Source organism: Propithecus coquereli, unplaced genomic scaffold (genome assembly GCF_000956105.1).
Source record: "Propithecus coquereli isolate 6110/MARCELLA unplaced genomic scaffold, Pcoq_1.0 Scaffold112, whole genome shotgun sequence".
Taxonomy (NCBI): Eukaryota; Metazoa; Chordata; class Mammalia; order Primates; family Indriidae; genus Propithecus; species Propithecus coquereli.
Window position 1 is genome coordinate 2,471,642 of NW_012135192.1, and position 1,181 is coordinate 2,472,822.

General features: G+C 44.7%; 1 protein-coding gene across 2 annotated transcripts in view; it reads right to left on the reverse strand.

Moving 5' to 3' along the window:
• Window positions 1-850, reverse strand: part of SLC7A11 (solute carrier family 7 (anionic amino acid transporter light chain, xc- system), member 11) — a 109,879-nt gene extending 109,029 nt beyond the window's left edge. For both annotated transcript variants that reach the window (XM_012654769.1, XM_012654761.1), the window contains exon 1: window positions 216-850. In XM_012654769.1, coding sequence (XP_012510223.1) covers window positions 216-492 — 277 coding nt within the window. In that variant the 5' untranslated portion in view covers window positions 493-850. The remainder of the gene's footprint in view (window positions 1-215) is intronic.
• Window positions 851-1,181: the final 331 nt, after the last annotated feature.

Sequence of the window (1,181 nt, forward strand, 5' to 3'; positions counted from 1 at the left end):
AGCCTGCAGGAAGCAATTTGAGGGAATTTAGGATCACATCAACAGTGGATGCTGTGTGGGGGCAGTTCACATACCTAAACAAAAATAAATAATAAAAAAAAATTTTGGTGTAGCCTTTGTCCTTCATTGACTCCCCAAAAATTATCTTTTGCTTTCCCAGAGAGCAAACTTCCCAGCCCCACAGCCACACCCCCCAGAGAAAAAGTTGCACTTACCAAATAGCGACAGGACCCCACAGACCGTCCAGATGATCAGAGACATGCCCACGCTGCCTGTGTTCTGGAGCACGCCCTTAGGAGAGATGAAGATCCCTGCTCCGATGATGGTGCCAATGATGATGGAGATTCCCCTCAGTAAAGTGATTTTCTTCTTAAGCACCACTTTCTCCTGTCCCGGTGGCTCTTTGCTGCCCAGGGAAGGCAGCCTCCCATTAACATTCCCCTGCAGGTAACCTCCTTTGGAGATGGTGGATACGACAGGCTTTCTGACCATAGTAGTGGCACACAGGGGAAAATAAAACAGAGGGGGGAAAAAAAACAAACTCAAACTTTCAACTTCGGTGTCTCTTGGTGTGACTGATCGATGTCTTCCTCTTTGCTTTCAGACTGTCTCCCTCAGCGCTATTGCGTTTACAGGTAAAAACTCAAAGGTGTATTTTATCCTTCTCAGCTATCTAATTACTACTTAGAAACACCTGTGTATTCATGGTGCCCTCAGTTCTCCACCTCCTCGTCCTACCAACGTTGCTGCCGCTGCTGCTGCTGCTGCCGCCCTGTCATTACAGACCAGCTCAGCTTCCTCGTGGGCTTGTATTTAAGCTCCTGCCTGTCACACCAACTTACTACAGCTAAATGATGATGCAAATTCTCCAGGTTTGCATCAGCCACATGAGAAGGCTTCAGCATTACTCAGCCTTTTTTTTTTCAAACAGTAGCAGCATGTTGCTCAACTGACCTAAGCTTTTCGGAGAACAAAGCACACACTTTAAAGAGGTCTTAACCAATCCAGAAGTAGTAAATTCGGAACAGACCATCCCAGAGAGTTAAAGCAACTCCTAGTGAGAGACAAAAGCTCTTCAAGCAAAAAGAAAATGAAAAATGAAACGGGAAATGATTACTTCATTTTAAGGAGTTTCTTTTTTAACTCATGTATGAAACATTTTACACGCAACTGTTTTGTTA